The sequence below is a fragment of the Lissotriton vulgaris genome, chromosome 8 (assembly GCF_964263255.1).
Source record: "Lissotriton vulgaris chromosome 8, aLisVul1.2, whole genome shotgun sequence".
Classification (NCBI taxonomy): domain Eukaryota; kingdom Metazoa; phylum Chordata; class Amphibia; order Caudata; family Salamandridae; genus Lissotriton; species Lissotriton vulgaris.
Window position 1 is genome coordinate 123,059,958 of NC_141696.1, and position 15,582 is coordinate 123,075,539.

The following is a 15,582-nucleotide window of genomic DNA, read 5'->3' on the forward strand; positions in this document are numbered from 1 at the left end:
TTTTTCCCATTACAGAATTACACTCAATGTAGCTGCATCCCTGGCTCTGGAAGTGAAGGATATGCTCAACCAGGATCATGCGGCAGTGGCTGCTCCAATCTGCTTGTGCCCTTTGTGGTTTTGTCCTGCATTGTTGCATTTCTTGCAAGCTCTACACAAACACCATCTTTCATCCTCATCCTGCGGTACTTAGCAGTGCTTGTTATGGCTCATATTTTAAATGAAAAAATAACTCTTCGGTTCCTAAATGATCGATGAGATCAGCCTCAGCCTAGATTGATCAGATCATCAGCCTCTGCACCCTTAATGAAAATTACACATTTTAGGAAAATGTGCTAGGGTAAAAGATCCATTTCTAAAAACCTAAAGAACACAATAGAACTCCATCTGAGGTCAAGGACAGTTTGCTGACATGATGGAAAACACATCTTTGTCTTAATTATTTGCATAGATGTCTTCCCTAAATCATATTTATGAGGGCCCTGCAATATCAATTTGGTGGCCCATAAACAGTAAAGAATCTATAAGGCAACAAGAACTTCAAAAAAGATTTTAACTTCTAACATACTATTATTTGTTATGTTGAAGATGTAGAGCTCTTCCTGGCTGGCTTTCTGCACAACTGTAAAACATGCATTATTTTAGACACTAATACATTTAAACTGCTATCAGTCTGATAAATGATATGTCTTAATGTTTCTACTAGTTTATGTGTAAAGGCCACACACATTCCATAGCCTGTCACTTTGCTTTGGTAAATGAATATCTGTGTTTGATCTCTACAAATAATGCAGAGATTATTCACCTTGAAGATCAATATTCAAATGATCAAATTTTCTCATAGGAAGGAGTAGGCAAGTATGGTGTATGCAGGGCCTGCCTTGGGCATCTGCGAGCTGGGCCCTGGCACGGGGCACCAATATTCCAAGGGATGCAGCAGGGAGCTGCCTGACCTAATGTTATGCAAACAGCATCTCGTCCATCCCACTTGGTCTCAATCGGGTCCATTAAAGACTTTGTGAACAGCCCATAATGTACTTCAGTGTAATTTTTAGCACCCATCAACTCCCCCTCCCCATCTTCCCCACACCTCCAGCCATAACACTGCAACAACCCCCCAACAGCAAACAGCACATTTTCTTTCCGCAATGGATGCTGTCACAGTCCTGGGTGTATTGTAGTACATGTGAAAGAAATGTGTATCGAAAATCCTTTAAGTTTCATGTGCATCACTCACAGAACTTTCTGGAGTATGGGATCCAAGTACATTCAGGATCAAAATCATAGTTCAACTTCTGCCAGATGTCATGGGGCCAGATGTGCAAAGGTATTGTGCAATTTGCAAAATTCCCTCTTCCTGAGGGGCTAGAGGACTATCCTGACTCACTTTGAATCACAATTAGATGGAATGGGAAAGGGATATGCCCCTCCTTTCTGCAATTCGGCATATAGTGTGTCAATCTTCTGTAACTAAAGTTGTGGTCACAAACTATTGTTCCGTTGCAGACACCCTGACTTGGAGAGTCACTGATTAACAAAGAAAACCTGTCAGCCCTCGAGGAACAGAAAGTGGTCCAGGGCACCTCTGTATGTTTTGTCTGATGCCTTCCCCAAATGTCAAGATTAAAAATAAAATAGCATCTACCGCTTTGTGGTCCGGGCAGTTAATCCCCCTAAAAAACCTGTCTCATCAATTTTAATGTTATATTAATAATAATATTTTGTAAACTGAATATAGATTTTTAAATACGACTGAATAATAGTACTTCCGGTAACGGCTGCTATCTGAAAAAAGTGGTGAGACAGCACAGGGGGTCCGCAGAAATATGCAGTTACCTGCTGCTCGCCACCTCAGTGCTCTTCTGCCGCTAAACACAGACTCCCAAACTCCCCTATGACCAGAAATTTCCTGCTCTCATGCTGGTGATTTTGCACCCCCAGAGAGACTGGGAGCCTTTGCCTCCTGTCCTCCCCACCTGGCAATGCAGCTGAGGTTGGAGAGATCGCAGTGCGCATGTCAGTGTGGCCGTACTAAGACAGATGGCCAAACTGACATGCGCACTTGCAGAAGTGCCCTCTACTCGTCCTTCAGTGCTCTCGTCATGACGGCTCCACCCCTAAGACTTGGCTCCTGAAGAAAAATAAAATAATAATATAATATGTTTATTATAATTTTATTTTTCATGTTTGAAGCTTCTGGCAGGTGGGAGGGACTTCCCTTCACCATAACCGAGAAGCCTCCCCTGAGTACTTCAATTGCATCGCTTAGTGAAGCCCCATCCGCAAATGGTGAGTCCGTGTGGAATACTCACATACTAGTTTGAGGAAGGCTTTGTTCATCTGGCTCTTACGGCCTAAGTACTTACAGAACCAAAAAGCTAAAGTTTGTAGGTCTCACCTTTTTACTAGAACATCTTACTGTATGGACCGCTGTCTCAGAAGCTTTAATGGAGACTAGCTGTTATTCAGGAAGCAGGAGAAATTCTCCAAATGGGTCTTGGTGAAGCACAGTGATTACACCTCCCTTCACAGAAGTGTGCTTGCTTCTTTGCCTCTGTCATCACCAGCCACTTTAGCATTCTTTCACCTCTCAGGAAGCAGTCATGCTGAGTGACATGGCACAAATCATATTATACTGGACACCACAGTAAGGAGATGTAATACATATTACAAAACACTTTGCCGCACATAGCTGTGCCATCCTCTCCCTGAATAATTAAAGTCGAAGTTAAACTTCCAGGTTCAAACACTGGGCCTCCTTTTACATCTTCCTGCAGCTGCCACCACCCCATTCACTAGGCTGACCTCCAGGGCAGTCACTGCCCCACCAGGGAAGGTCTAGCTTGAAACACACAATAGGACTCTCCCCAGCCATTAGTCAGATCTAAAAGTATATTTTGACTTTACACAAAATCTACATATTCACAGAGTGTGTAAAAATTAAAAAGGTCATAGGTTAAATCAGGGCTGATCAGCATGTGTCCAGGATTGCTGGCCCCATGCCAAATTACCAGGATATCCAAATAAGATTCATTTAGATGCAGTGAATGTAAAGACAGCTTCTTGATGTAGCCACATGGAGCTAGCCTTCCTGGGACTACATTGGGCTTCCCTTGGTTAGGTATTGCAAAGGCCTGATAAGGCTGGCACTAGTCAAATTTGAAGAGGATGCAGAGTTTCTAGCAAACTTGCTTTGGCAGAGGGTTGGCCAAATGTGTCACCTTTAAGCTAAAACGAGATAAACAATGCCTTTTTGTGGTGCACATTTGCTTGAGTATTGTGTATACTGCTGTTAAGGGAAATGTGGCGGAATACATTGGTAGAAATGCATCTTACTTCCTGTGACACTTTCAGAAGTTACTCAAGCACGTTAATTTTTGTCATTTAGGCGCTTTATTTAGTGCTTCATGCCCTGTAGCTTGAGTCTACCTTGTATATGGCAATCAGTATCAAGTCGCAATTTACTGCACAGTTCCAACTTTTCCTTTAAAACATTTCTTCGGATCATAATACTTCCGTAACATTAGCCTGTTTCTGTCATGAGGTGAACCCAAAGCTTGGTGTAAATTACAGTATGTCACATCAAATGTAGTTGTATTTCTATTTTAGTGGTTGTCATGCTACAATTTGCAGGTTTCCTGTCTGAAACAAGTTCATTTTTTCTGATACAATGATTGTTTGCTTCCTCCTCACAGGAGTGTGGAGCAGGAACATAAATCATTAGCCATTGGAATACAGAATATGTTGCTGAGAGTTTTGGGTAAGTTTTGTTGTAAAAGTACATTAACATAAATAATTTGTTTGGTTTCGTTTCATGTGAAGTGAAAGTGTTTGAAACGTGGACCAAAAGTAATATAAAATGTGTAGCATTCTCACCTGCTCACAACAGTGTGGTAGAAATATATCTGTCTGTAAACAACCAGTGAATGACTGCCACCTAATTAAGGTGCTAACAATATCTCGCACGTCTCTATCGGCCAGTTTACCCAGCACACAACCCAGGGCAAGCAAACAGTTTAAATTGATCTCCATGGGCCAGAACGTGCCATGTATTTGTATATTTCTTCCCACATCTGGATTGAGTGTTGTGAAAACTTTGCTAAGGCCAGCACACAAGGCATGCTTTGGAATTTTGCAGAGGTACCTAATTCTGTGCTGTGGACAAGGGAATTGACAAACATTATTTCAAATCTAAGGACCTGATTTTAACAAGTTTCTCGTTGTTTGCTAATTATTATGTTGGATTCACATCACCTTTCTCTTCATATTGGAACGCCTCTATCTTTATTGAATGTGCAATTGAAGAAAGCTTAAAACAAGAGACTGGGAAAATGGCCACAGGAGCCCAGAAGAAGTGCAAGTGTAATTTATCATGAGCAGTGCTCACTGAAAAAGTGATTTCCCTTTATGCCATACAATGGAGCCGATTAGGATCGCGGACGGAAACGTGTTCCGTCCGCCAAGGAAGCGGCCAAGTTACTCCAGACCGCACCGCGGATAAACCTCCGTTGCAATCAGGATACAAATGGGACGAAAGTACGACTGCAGCAGACGGACCTCAGTAAACACCGTCCGCGGCGAACGGAGTACACCTGAGACTGCCGCACGCGGACGGAACCGATGAAACACCGCCCGCCGCGGACGCACATGACCGCGGGAACAGCCACATCTACCGCAATACCTGCAGACGCTCCGTGTCCGCGATTAGGATAACGCCGCCTGTACCCCGGTATGCACCGCAATCCACCGCCGCAGCGGAAACAATGCAACGAGAAACGGTGCATCTCAGCGGAAGGCCAACACGAACAACATCCCTACCGTCAAACCAATGACAAAAAGTGTTGCGGAAGGAAATAGCAAACACACGAAACAGGACTACCACCCACCTGAAACACCAACACCAACACCAGTCACAAGCCACAATGACACCCCCCCAAGTACCTACCAATGCACACTAGTCAACACACCCACCTAGCACCTGACTGCCAACAACCATTGGGACACGACCACGACACACACCATAAAATGACTCCCACATACTACCACAATCCTTTGCATAACAGCATAGCTGCTAGCAAGAGGCCCAAGACGACTGACAGCACACACCAATTGAAGACATACAACCACCACCCAAACACACCCACCACACTAACACCCACCACACCATTCCTACACACCACACACCTGCACCTCCCAACTCACTCAACCCACACCCTGAGCACCACACACCATAGCACCCAAGAAAAACCCAAAATTCACAGAGACCGAGTTGAAGGTAATGGTAGATGAAATCATCCGTGTTGAACCCCACATATTCGGGGCACTAGTCCAGCAGACCACCGTGGCTCACAAAAATCACATGTGGGACAGGATCGTAAGTAGGGTGAATGCGTCAGGGACCGTGCCAAGGACAAAGCACAAGATACAGAGGCGGTGGCATGACCAGAAAACGCGTGTCAAAGGGATCCGTGCCAAAAACCATCTACGAGCACAGCACACTGGCGGCGGCACACCCCCAGAGCCCATACCCTACACTGATTGGGAGGAAAAGGTGTTGGGCATACTGCACCCAGAGAGCCTGAAAGGAATTGAGGACGGAGAAGAGGCTGGTAAGTACAAACCAAGCACCACCAGCACAACGACATGGTCTGCCTCACACAACTCTGAAGACACATCTCCCAGGCCCCAACCCATGCATGTGGTCCACATACTCACCAAAATGTAAACGACTCCCAACAGGCCCCCATGTCCACAGGGAGGGCGGTGGTGGTGGGTGGGAGGACACTACTACAACTCCCAACAGGCTCCCATGTCCACAGGGAGGGCGGTGGTGGTGGGTGGGGTGTGTGAGAGGTCACTACTACAACTCCCAGCAGGCCCCCATGTCCACAGGGAGGGCGGTGGTGGTGGGTGGGGTGTGTGAGAGGTCACTACTACAACTCCCAGCAGGCCCCCATGTCCACAGGGAGGGGGGTGGTGGTGGGTGGGAGGACACTGCTACAACTCCCAGCAGGCCCCCATGTCCACAGGGAGGGCGGTGGTGGTGAATGGGGTGTGTGAGAGGTCACTACTACAACACCCAACAGGCCCCCATGTCCACAGGGAGGGCGGTGGTGGTGGGTGGGAGGACACTACTACAACTCCCAATAGGCCCCCATGTCCACAGGGAGGGCGGTGGTGGTGGGAGGACACTACTACAACTCCCAGCAGGCCCCCATGTCCGCAGGGAGGGCGGTGGTGGTGGGTGGGAGGACACTATTACAACTCCCAGCAGGCCCCCATGTCCACAGGGAGGGCGGTGGTGGTGGGTGGGAGGACACTACTACAACTCCCAGAAGGCCCCCATTTCCACAGGGAGGGCGGTGGTGGTGGGTGGGGTGTGTGAGAGGTCACTACTACAACTCCCAACAGGCCCCCATGTCCACAGGGAGGGCGGTGGTGGTGGGTGGGAGGACACTACTACAACTCCCAACAGGCCCCCATGTCCACAGGGAGGGCGGTGGTGGTGGGTGGGAGGACACTACTACAACTCCCAACAGGCCCCCCTGTCAACAGTGGTGGTGGGTGGGGTGTGTGAGAGGTCACTACTACAACTCCCAGCAGGCCACCATGTCCACAGGGAGGGCGGTGGTGTTGGTGTGTGTCGAGAGGTGGGTGGGGTGTGTGCGACAGGACAGTGAAATGTTATCATTGCGAAATAAACATGTAATGTCCACAGTACTGATAAGCACAATCTTGTCCCTCAGGTGATCCTAATCTGGCTGGTGAAACCAGCAACCAGCCGCAAGACTCGCCTCACACACTTCCAGGACGCTCTGGGGACGATGCCACAGCCATCTCCGGTGCGGAGGATGGAGCCGGCCCAAGCAGTCAGCCAGGGCCATCTGGCTCACAGGAAATCCCAGACCCGACAACCGTCGCCTGTGTAACTCCTGCAACACCGGCCACTGTGAGCTGCAGAGCCACCACCACCAGTACCACCACTCCTGTCTGTGCCACCCTGCCTAACCCACCGCGCGACGCAGGGCCATCGACATCACAGCCAAGCAGGGAGAGTGGGCGTGACAGGAGTGTGCCGAGGCCACATCAACCAAGCAGGAGTTCCACACATCGTCGGCCTGGTGAAGGACACCCACCCCATCCTGTTGCTGAGTCACTGGAAGACCTAGCCAGGGTCCAAGCTTCCTACGAGCGTGGCCAGGAACAGGCAGATCGTGCCCACCAGGACTCGGTGGACAACACAAACATGTTGCGGGCCATTGACGGCCGCCTTGGCCAAATAGTGGACATCATGGGCCAGCAGACAACAATGTGGAGGGAATGGATAGCCCGCAACACCCCCACCCCCCCTCAACCAAGTGTCCAGACGCCACGGGCAGCAACACCACCGCCACCGCCACCTGTGCCCCTGGCGACGGATGTGGCCCCTGAGCAACCTGCCCCACAAGCTGACTCCGTTCCGGGTCCAAGACGGAAGGGCCGTCCGAGGCTGGAAGTGGGCGAGAGCAGTGGGGATGCTCCGTCCACACGCTCCAAGAGGGACCGACAATGACTCTCAAACTGCCTGAGCCAGCCATTCACCCTGCCAACTATCCTGTCCCACATAGCCAATCATTGGCACAGGTCTGCTGGACTAGCCGGACATCATCCAATGTGGTGTCAGCACGGACATTTCATCTGCCATTACCTTCAACTCACACTCCCACACCCCACACTTACCTGTAAATATTCACCAGCACCAATGCACAACCTGTAAATAAATAGCACTTACACACTCAATGATGTGTTACCTCCATGTTTATTCACATGATTGTCTCAGAAACAGACATTACCAGGTGCATGGATCCAAGTCATACATAATCATGCCGCTGTGGGAGTGACCTAGGATAAATCTGAGACAGCAAATACACGTCAGCAAACTGATTCACACCCATCACAACACACTGCAGTGCAACATTACACAAACCACACTCATCACTAAATAATTGGATGAGAGGACACACATCATGTAGACTTGCATGTGTAAAGAAATAAACACACACACATGCAAACATCACATAGCACAACACCCAGCTGATGCACACCACTTCCACACAACACCAGCAAACATACATAAGGCATTGTCAACCGGCACAAGAGGTAGTCACTCACATTCAAGGGAAGTAGCGATCAATGAGCTGGCGCCTCTGGTCCACACCTTCCTCCTCACCACTATCCTCATCAGTCGACATGGGTGGGATGGGAGGCCGAGGAACTTGTTAGTCTTCAGGGTCCAAGAGCAGTTCAATGTTATTGCGCAAGGCCAGGTTGTTGAGCATGCAGCAGGCAATCACGATCCTGCATACTTTGCCTGGTGAGTAAGGCAGGGCCCCTCCGGTCTTATCCAGGCACCGAAACCTAGACTTCAGCAGTCCAAAGGTACGTTCAACCACTCTACGTGTCCTTCCATGGGCATCATTGTATCGCATTTCACCCGCTGTAGTTGGATTACGTATGGGACTCAGCAGCCAAGGCCTGTTTGGGTACGCCGAGTTGCCTATGTAGGGGGATGAGAGACAGAGATATCACAACCAGAATTGGTGGGTACCCCATGCCACACAGATATCACAGCTGTCTCCTCAGCATACTCACTAACAAGCCACGCACGTTCTGGACGCAGATTTGCCATCAGTTGGGGGACAATGCTGCTCCGCATGATGTGGGAGTCATGTGCAGAGCCTGGAAATCTTACACACACATGGGATATGATGTTGTCGGCCAGGCACAGCACCTGCACGTTGAGGGAATGGAAGTGCTTCCGATTCCTATACACCTGCTCACGTGCCCGTGGTGGAATGAGAGCGATATGTGTGCCATCAATGGAACCCACTACGTGTGGTATCTGGCCCAGTGCATAGAAGTCTCCTTTGACTGCTGCCAACTCTGCCGCCCGTGGAAAATGGATGTAGTCATCCTTGTACAGCATCATGGCTTTTAGAACATCCCGAAGTACCATGCTGAACATGGACTGTGACATCCCCCCGGCATGTCCAACTGTGTACTGAAAGGTGCCAGTTGCAAAGAAGTGTAGTGCCGCCATCACCTTTGCTGTTGGTGTAATGGATCCTGGATAGGTTCTTCGTGGCTGCAGGTGAGGAGACAATTGGTCTACAAGCTCCATCAATCGACGTCGATCCAGCCGGAATTTCCTGATCACCTCCTCGTCAACCATATCCTCCAGCACAGTGTATGGGCGATGGACATTTGGAGCCCTCCTGTGTGGGAGTAGATGAAATGGAAGTCAATTCACAAACAACGCATGGCATAGCAACTCAATCACATGTCATCCAACTCTACCAACTTGAAAATTGTTGTAGTCAATTGTCATATGTGTGACATCTCTGATTGTCACAACAACACGGAGTGCCGTAAGAACAATGTGCAGCCACTAACAACATGATGTGTGTCAACATGTGCAATGCAACTTAGTCTAATGCCAACATGACTGCCAACAAGACATGTGTCATGACCCACATTTTTAGAAGCATCATAACAGACACACATGCACGTGCAAGTACACAAACGATAATGATACACACACACCATGTCATCATGCACCAATGACAACACCAAAAATGGTGAGCATACGGACATTACATGCATGGTGACACTACAGGCTACACACATACACGGAATGCATGTGTACCCCCACCATTGGTATTACCACACATTAACCACACACTGACAACAGATGCACAATGTGGGTAGACAGCCGTGATGTACTGTGTAGATGTGACGAAGTATAAACGTCTGTATGGAAATACCCGACGTCAACACGGCGACATGCACATGTGTTGCACATTGTGTGCACACCGATGGGCATAGTATGAACACACATGAAATAGAGCATAACATATGAAGGACCGCTATCATGCTCACAACCCTCATGACGCAACTGCAGACTACACACCACGGTGCAGCGTCTGAAAATATACAATCATTGGCGCCGCCATGGCGGTGCACTGCTTCCGCTATTTTCGATTGGGCATACGCGAGCCGCATTCCCTCTTCCCATTGTCTGCATGTGCACGGGCCGTCACGGTCAGACATCGGCAACCGCATGTGCAAGCTTCCGGTACGGATGCTCCTTTTGCAACAATGTTCAATCACTGGCGCCACCATGGCGGTGCGCGTATTCCGCGGGGGAGGTGCAGTCCAACACATCCTTCAGATGATGTCAATGGACATGGCAGTTCATGACCCCCCTTACAGTCACATTGCATCATCCACCGTACACCGGCCGGCCAAGCCCGGCCCAGAACCGCATTGCCAGGCCCCGTTCACAACCGCCGGTCCTGGACCGCCGTGCCAGGCCCGATCCAGGACCGCGGTGCCAAGCATGTCACCCACGCCTGCACAGCCCCGTCCACAACCTCCGGTCCTGGACCGCCGTGCCAGGCCCGGTCCAGGGCTGCGGTGCCAAGCATGTCACCCACCGACGGGTGTTAACTCGCCTGGCACGGCGGTGGTTGCCATGGCCGGCACGTTGGTCCTGGACCGGGCCTGGCACGGCGGTCCAGGACCGGCGGTTGTCGACGGGGCTGTGCAGGCCGTGGGTGACATGCTTGGCACCGCGGTCCTGGACCGGGCCTGGCATGGCGGTCCAGGACCGGTGGTTGTGGACGGGGCCTGGCACGGCGGTTCTGGGCCGGGCTTGGCCGGCCGGTGTACGGTGGATTATGCAATGTGACTGTAAGGGGGGTCATGAACTGCCATGTCCATTGACATCATCTGAAGGATGTGTTGGACTGCACCTCCCCCGCGGAATACGTGCACCGCCATGGGGGCGCCAGTGATTGAACATTGTTGCAAAAGAAGCATCCGTCCCGGAAGCTTGCACATGCGGTTGCCGACGTGTGACCGTGACGGTCCGTGCACATGCAGCCAATGGGAAGAGGGAACGCGGACTGCGTATGCCCAATCGAAAGTAGCGGAAGCAGTGCACCGCAACACCAGGGCCAGTCATTGGCCCTTTTACAAACACGCATCCAGGGGAGACCAATTGCTGACGACGTATGCCACTGACATGGGCACAGGCCCCTATATATGTGTGATTACCAGAAGCACAAATTCTACGCTGTGAACCAGTGCTGCCTGTGACCATTACCTCGACCTCCTGCTGCTGAGCTGACCACGGACTGCTGCCTGTGACCATCACCTCGACCTCCGGCTGCTGAGCTGACCACCGACTGCTGCCTGTGACCATCACCTCGACCTCCCGCTGCTGAGCTGACCACCGACTGCTGCCTGTGACCATCACCTCGACCTCCTGCTGCTGAGCTGACCACCGACTGCTGGCTGTGACCATCTCCTTGACCTCCTGCTGCTGAGCTGACCACCGACTGCTGCTGTAGTGCCACAGTCCAGGACCTTGCCATGCAGAGAGTGCGAGAGATGCGGTCTCGTCCCTTCACCGCCACGGAACTAGATGTTCTCGTGGGCGGTGTGCTCAGCCACTACGAACAGCTGTACGGTGCACCCGGACAGGTGGTAAGTGCAGTGGTGTACATGTCGTTGGCCCTGAGGTGGTGAGTGGCTCCTGTCTACTGTCGGGCTGCCGGTGTGCTGTGGGACCTTAACATGTGTTGTGCAGGGCATGGCTGGATGTAGATACGTCTATCTACGTAGTATGTGCATGTCATACTGTACACTAACGTTATCCTCTTGTCTCCCATCATGGTAGGTGAAGCTGCACCTTCGCAAGGCCGTGTGGAGGAGCATAGCATGTGATGTACGGGCAGTTGGGGTGTGCAATAGACGACACACACACTGCCACAAACGCTGGGACGACATTTCCAGGCTGAGCAAGAATGTAGCGGAGATGACACTGGGGATGATTCCAAGAACACCACGTCTGGCCCGACGCTCCATGACCCCTCTCATGCACTGTATCATTGCTGTGACGCATCCTGACCTGTCCGACCGGCTGAGTGTGGATCAACAGCAAACTAGCGGTAAGCAGACTGTCTGTGTATGTTACTTGGGAGTGCAATGCATGTATTGGTGCTCAGACACTGTAGTGACTTCCGTGGTGCGTATGTATCGCAGCAATGGCATGTTGGTGCCATTGGTGGAGTGTAATTTGACATCCAGGTCCGGCATGTTGACACGCCACTTGCTTAGTAGTGGAGTGTTGAACCACATGCCGTAGAGGTCTGTGGCCCCATGGGATGACATGTGTGCATAACTACATGCTCCTGCTCTGTCCGCATGCTGTACGTGTTTCACGGCCATTACCGGTAAAATCATGTGAGGATGACTGGTAGGGGTGGGCCGTGTGCAGGATGATGGATAGATGTTTTCTGTCACCAATGGAATTAGGGATTTCATGTCCTTCTGTACGTGAGTGTGGCCATGACTTACACCTCTTTTCTGTGCATTTCAGCTTTGGCAGAGGGCACTCAGCCACAGACGGCGGAGATAAGTGGTGGCAATGCATCCGGATCTGACTTCACGCACACGCAGACTGACACAAAAGAGGGCAGCCCCGGAGAGGGGGACAGGACCGTCCCTGAGGACTCGCATGTCGAGACACCATTGTCCTCATCTTCCGACAGTGTCGGAGAGTCAGCACTGTTGTCACAGGCTGGGAGTGGGCAATCAAAACCTTCGGTCGGGACACAGCACACAGGGCCCACACTGCCGCCACCTGTACCAAGTACTGCTCGTGCACGCAGAAGTAGGGGGAGCAGAGTGGCCTTCTGTGCAGGCACCGCTGCCCCTGCCCCGGTGACCCAAAATGCACTTTGTGCTGAGGCTGTTGATCTGCTGCGACAGCTGTGTGTGGTTCAGACCAATATGATCAATGCTTTCCAAGACCATGATAGGAAGTTGGGGCAGGTGGTGGCATTCATGGAAGGGATGCATGGCGATGTTGCTGGTCTACACAGGACAGTTCAGTCATTGGCAAGCAGTGTGTCGTCTGCCATTGTACAGTCGCATGGACAGGGTGCTACTTCTGTTCCCACATCTACACCACTGGATGTCTCAGGGGGGAGTGAATATTCGGACCAGGACTCTAATACAGGTTATTGCACTAGAAGCAGCCACAGACAGCACGTCAGGGCACGGAGGGCACAGACACCATCCCCTAGGTCAGCAAAATCTGTTCACAAAGACAACGTCACATACACTGGAGTTCACACACAGGATCCACAAGTGGTGGTGGGGGAAATGCATTCACATTCTACACAGGCATCCCACACTAAAGGTACTCCCAAGGCAAGTGATACTCACAAGTCCATGGACACTCCCTTGGACAGGGTCAGTCCAAAGACGAAGACACCTCTGAAGAGCAGGGACACTCCCAAGGACAGGGACAGTACTAAGGAAGGGGCCACTCCCAAGGGCATGGACAAGGACAGTCCAAAGACAAAGGCACAGCAAAAGATCAGGGACACTCCCAAGGACAGGGACACTACTAAGGAAGGGGCCACTCCCAAGGGCAGGGACAGTACTAAGGAAGGGGCCACTCCCAAGGGCAGGGACAAGGACAGTCCAAAGACAAAGGTACAGCAAAAGAGCAGGGACAATCCCAAGGACAGGGACACTACTAAGGTAGGGGCCACTCCCAAGGGCAGGGACAGTACTAAGGAAGGGGCCACTCCCAAGGGCAGGGACAAGGACAGTCCAAAGACAAAGGCACAGCAAAAGAGCAGGGACACTCCCAAGGACAGGGACACTAGTAAGGTAGGGGCCACTCCCAAGGGCAGGGACAGTGCTAAGGAAGGGGCCACTCCCAAGGGCAGGGACACACACAGGGAGAAGGTGTGTTCTGGAGACAGGTACACCACAGACGACAAGTCTGCTGCCAAGAACAGGGCACCGTCCAGGGAATAGGGAAAGTACAATGACAACACTCCTCCTACGGACAAGGCACATCCAGGGGACAAGGCTTCTCACATGGACACTGGCGCAATCAAGGACAGGCATACATCACCCCTGGCTGCACTGAGGCTGATGTTGTTGAAGGAACGGAAAACAGATGTCTCCGCGGCGGAGTACCCCCATACCTCCACTCCCATCCTGGCCCGTCAGAAGCTGAGGAAGGAGTCACCTGTTGTTGCATCCCCCATTACACATGATGCTGAGTCCAGGCAGCAGGCACACAGCAAACGACAAGCAGGGTCCAGCACGTCCCCAGAGAGCAGAGCCCCAGCAGCAGACGCTCCACCTTTGGTGGGTGATGTTTCATTGGAGTCCGCACCACTTGCCAGTCCTGTCATGTCCAGGGTGCCCTCACATATCCCAAAGAAACGTAGAAACACACCATTGACACATGACCACACCGATGTGGCTCAAGTCCAGCTATCCCCAGCTCCCAGTGCCACCCTGCCACCTGGCCCATACAGGCCTGTGGCTCATCAATCCGGTGTTCTCAGTGGCGCATCAGAGGTTCATTCTCAGTTGTCAGATAGTGGCACTGTGTCTGTTGTCTGCTGTCATGCATCATGTTGTGGCACTGTCTCAGTTGTACCCTCTCCTGTTTCTGGTGCTGGCAGTTTGTCTGGGTCTATGGCACATGTGTCAGTCACTAGAGCTGTGGCTGTGTCGCACACTCCTATGTCTGGTGCTGGCAGTGTGTCTGGGTCTATGGCTCATGTGTCAGTCACTAGAGCTGTGGCTGTGTGTCACACTCCTGGTTCTGGTGCTGGCAGTCTGTCTGGGTCGATGGCTCATGTGTCAGTCACTAGAGCTGTGGCTCTGTCGCACACTCCTATGTCTGGTGCTGGCAGTGTGTCTGGGTCTATGGCTCATGTGTCAGTCACTACATCTGTGGCTGTGTGTCACACTCCCGGTTCTGGTGCTGGCAGTGTGTCTGGGTCTGCGGCTCATGTGTCAGTCACTAGGGCTGTGGCTGTGTCTCACACTCCAGTTTCTGGTGCTACCAGTGTCTCAGGGGCAGGTACTACAGGCAGTGCTCCGTGATGTGCGGTGTGTTTACCTTCACTCACATCTATTTGGAGTTGATGTGTATAGTGTCCATGTAAAAGACTTTGGCATTGTCCTTGTCCTTGTGAGGGGTACCTTGCACCACGTACTTGTGCGGCCTCTAATGTACCTGTTGGATGCCATGGACTGTTGATGCACTTAGCCCCTCTCATGTGCTGCCTCTGATGTACCTGTTCAGTGCAATGGACTGTTGATGCACTTAGCCCCTCTCATGTGCTGCCTCTGATGTACCTGTTCAGTGCAATGGACTGTTGATGCACTTAGCCCCTCTCATGTGCTGCCTCTGATGTACCTGTTCAGTGCAATGGACTGTTGATGCACTTAGCCCCTCTCATGTGCTGTCTCTGATGTACCTGCTCTGTTGGCCACAATGCCCTGTTGCTGTTCTGATACTGCATTCTGCCCTCATGTGCTGCCTCTAATATACCTGTTGGATGCCATGGACTGTTGATGCACTTAGCCCCTCTCATGTGCTGCCTCTGATGTACCTGTTCAGTGCAATGGACTGTTGGTGCACTTAGCCCCTCTCATGTGCTGCCTCTGATGTACCTGTTCAGTGCAATGGACTGTTGATGCACTTAGCCCCTCTCA

At 51.3% G+C, this 15,582-nt stretch overlaps 1 protein-coding gene across 3 annotated transcripts in view; it reads left to right on the plus strand.

Annotated features, from left to right (window-relative positions):
* Positions 1-15,582, plus strand: part of LOC147693577 (solute carrier organic anion transporter family member 2B1-like) — a 617,951-nt gene that overhangs the window by 564,592 nt on the left and 37,777 nt on the right. For all 3 annotated transcript variants that reach the window (XM_086933807.1, XM_086933808.1, XM_086933809.1), the window contains exons 12-13: positions 16-185; positions 3,696-3,760. In XM_086933807.1, coding sequence (XP_086789933.1) covers positions 16-185; positions 3,696-3,760 — 235 coding nt within the window. The remainder of the gene's footprint in view (positions 1-15; positions 186-3,695; positions 3,761-15,582) is intronic.